A 3,728-nucleotide genomic window follows, 5' to 3' on the forward strand; every position below is an offset into this window, starting at 1 on the left:
CAAATTCTTCTAGTTTTGTCTAGCTTATTGGTCTATAAGTCTCTTGTTTTCATTGACTGGAGCCCCCTCCAGCCCCCTTAAGGTTTATTTTATGATACGGAATTTAAATATATTGAAAAACATTATTACAAACAAAATTAATATTTAGATTGGTCAAATCTACATAAGTTTTGATTTTTGACAAAACCTGCTGCAGCCCCTTTAAAGCTAATAATAAACCAAAAAATTGATGCAGTACTATTGAGCACTTTTACATGTTTAGTATTTAAAACATAACATTGGGCACTAAAATAAAATAAGTCTATCTTTTGTTAAAAAGTATAGGTATTATAGTGCTTAAATGCACTTATGGGTAATGTATTATAAGCCATATACCCCGCTAGGTATATATATAAATATATTATTCTATAATAGGTACTAATAATATTTATGATAGGTAATTTAAAAATGTGTTATATAAGTGTATCTACATACAATTTTTATAATAGTCTATAAAATATATGCAATAGGAATTCAAAAGTTTGAAAATTCCTCGGTAAATTCCATCTTGTTTGTGATTCACAGTTGTCTATAGTTAATAATGAGTAAGTAATGTTTCACAGTTACGCGTATGTAGATACGCTGGTTTTTTGATTTAGATTGTTTAAGTTCATATTATGCGAACATTATATTTCAGCATGACACATTCCCGGCTTTTTAATTTTAATTCATATTCATAGTATATGATTTCTAACATATAAACTTATTAATAACTCACAAAAAAATCTACATACCTATATATATTTGTTATAGACTAGACCAGGGGTCGGCAATAGGCAGCCCGAGGGCCATGTCCGGCCCGCGGAAGGAAAAAATATGGACCGCCAAAAATTTTCTTAATTTCCCTATATATCCTATGCATCACTCCCCCCGCCCTTCATAACAAAAATTAAACTAAAATTGAAATCGATTTCATGAGGCGCTGAGACAATAATAACGGTTAATCATTATCTGTGTTGTTGTTGAACGTGCCACAGTCACGGCTGCGGGCCGAGTCGCTTGCATTCGCGTGTGTGTGTATGTGATTTCAGAGGCGATGTATTTTTATGATTTATTAGGAAATTACGATAGCGTTAATCGTATAACGCTGTTTATAATAATAGTCACGATAACAGAACACCATACATTGAACCTACTTAATGAAACACTTTTGGCCCTCGAAATTTTTTTTTTTTAAATATCTGGCCCGCCATATAAATTAATTGCCGACCCCTGGACTAGACCAATGTAACAACATCAGAAAAAATAGTACCCAAACTTTTTTATCTCATGCATATTACCAGTTACATTCTTGTATATTAATTTATTGAATTAATCAATAATATGTTATTTAATATTAGCTATACTATTATACTAATTATTTTATAATTAATGAAATGGACCTAATTTAATTTTCCCTCAAATAATTATTTCAGATTTCTTAATTCTTAAAAATATTTATTTATAAAATAATTGCTCTATTGATTAATATATAATTTATTATTTGCAGGTTTCAGTTGGAGCAAGACAAGCATTTGACTTTCTCGGATTTATGTGGGGATCAGTATTAGCAAACTTTTTTGAACTTTTGTTTATTATTTTTGGAATATTTGGTGTAGTGCAGTCCGATGTATTATACTTATTATCAGTATGTCTCGTTTTATTGATTACTTAATAATATGTTGATTATATTTTAATGTTATTAGTTATTAGTTGGTCATTTTGATTTTTGTTTTATTTAAAATGTATTTATTACTGTATTTTAGTATTCAGCATGGAGTATTGTTTGGTGTTTTTGGAATATATTTGTAGTTTTATATTATTTGGAATTGTCAATTTTTAGTAATGTAAGTATATTACAATTAAAGTTTAATCTTACAATAATAAAATAATATTCTTGGATTAGTGGATTTTGATATTATGTTTCTATTAAGTCTTAATTTCAATTAGAAGAAACTATATTTGTTTACATTATTAATATTTTTTAGAGCTTTGATTTGATGAGTCTTGGTGCGGATAGTGTTAGTTGGTGGGAATCTAATGGTCCAGGGTGCAGAGTATTTTTTTATCCAAATCACACCGGCATTGAAGAAGATGCTATTAAGCCGGTTAGACCAGATTTGATCACTGGATGTGTTATAGATTATCAAAAAATTGAAACTGCTCAAGCAGCTTTACAAATACTTTTCGCTGTAAGTTCTCAAGTTATCATTAGTGCAATATTTAATTATATTTTTCTAAAATTATCTTTTTTATTTTCTAGGTTTTTGGTATTCTTTGCAGCTTGTATGTATCATGTTGTTCAAAATCAAGGGATGAAGGTATGTTTATTAAATACCTATAAATCAGGACAATTAACATAGTTTAATTAATAATACACATATTTAGATCAGGGGTATGAAAGTTTTAAAGACGCTATAATAGAATATATTTATAATCTTATAAATACTTCGTATTTTATTTTGGTAACAGTTATTCAGCTAAAATATTGAAATTTGATCTAACTTTTTGAATTTTATGTAAGTTTTAGTTAATGAAATATTCAAACATTGGGCATTAACTAGTTAAAAATTTAAAGTAAATAGGTTCCATTTTTTTTAAACTTTTTAACTAGTCTGATTGAAAGTTGAAATAACTCCTTTTCTCTATTGAATTAAGACTAAATTATCAATTAAAAAAAGGTGGGTAAGTGGATGTCGCTCTGCTGTACAGTAGATTACAAGTGAGTCACTGTATAATGGATGGTATTAAATTTGAATACAATGATATAATATCATTGTATAAGAAAAACGATTCTGAGGGGAGACGGTATGTCAGTCTAGGTATAAGACATAATATTATATTATAGTCTATAGTATTTAAAAAAAATTGACTTATAATAGGTACCTATTCCTACAATAAATTCCAAATTAATCATATCATAATATCCATTAGGTACTTATAACGCATTATACATCAACAACAAACCGTGATACTATCATAGATATATAATAGTATACTTAAGAAGATTCAAGTATACCCACAAAATATATTATACAATCACAACAAAAAACTAAAATAGTTATTCTAGATTTTTAATATGTAATTTCGTCCAAATTTGAATTTAAAATTACTATAAAAATAAACTGTGTAAATGTATTTTTTAGATTTTTTGGTAACAGAATTAATTACTTACGTGGAATCTTGTTCTAAATTTTCAATTCTTAGATACAAAAGATACAACATTTTATACATTTTTAACTACAAAATAATTATTCAAATTAAAATTTGATAAATTTTGTCAAAATTCGATCTTTAAATGCTTATAAAAAAAAATTGTGCCTATGTATTTTTAATATTTTTCAACTGCTATTGTAACAATATACCAGGAGCCTTATATTACATTTTTACACTTTTTGGCCAAACAGATAAAACTTAATTGATATTTATAGAAAAAAAAACTAAAAAAATTGAAAACTGACCATGTCTGTAAACAGCTCAAAAAGAGTAAAATTATTTTCAAAATTTTATCATATATAGAAAATGCTAATATAAACATTCAGTGAAATTTTCAAATATCTACAGTCATTCGTTTTTTAATTACAATAAAATAAGAAAATCGTCACATGAGAAATTGAGCGAATATCAAATGTTGTAAAAATATGAATTTCAAACGCTCATAAAAATTTAATTTGACTTTCTTGTAGACATTTTTTTTTTGATAAAGGTAG

At 26.7% G+C, this 3,728-nt stretch overlaps 1 protein-coding gene across 2 annotated transcripts in view; it reads left to right on the forward strand.

Moving 5' to 3' along the window:
* LOC100572221 (sodium/potassium-transporting ATPase subunit beta-1-interacting protein) overlaps positions 1-3,728 on the forward strand; it is an 8,856-nt gene that overhangs the window by 1,556 nt on the left and 3,572 nt on the right. Inside the window, exons 2-5 of one of the 2 annotated variants that reach the window (XM_003246131.4) lie at positions 1,529-1,666; positions 1,785-1,865; positions 2,007-2,210; positions 2,282-2,339. In XM_003246131.4, coding sequence (XP_003246179.1) covers positions 1,529-1,666; positions 1,785-1,865; positions 2,007-2,210; positions 2,282-2,339 — 481 coding nt within the window. The remainder of the gene's footprint in view (positions 1-1,528; positions 1,667-1,784; positions 1,866-2,006; positions 2,211-2,281; positions 2,340-3,728) is intronic. The other variant, XM_003246132.4, reaches the window with a different exon arrangement.

Source organism: Acyrthosiphon pisum, chromosome A1 (assembly GCF_005508785.2).
Source record: "Acyrthosiphon pisum isolate AL4f chromosome A1, pea_aphid_22Mar2018_4r6ur, whole genome shotgun sequence".
In the NCBI taxonomy this organism is placed as follows: Eukaryota; Metazoa; Arthropoda; class Insecta; order Hemiptera; family Aphididae; genus Acyrthosiphon; species Acyrthosiphon pisum.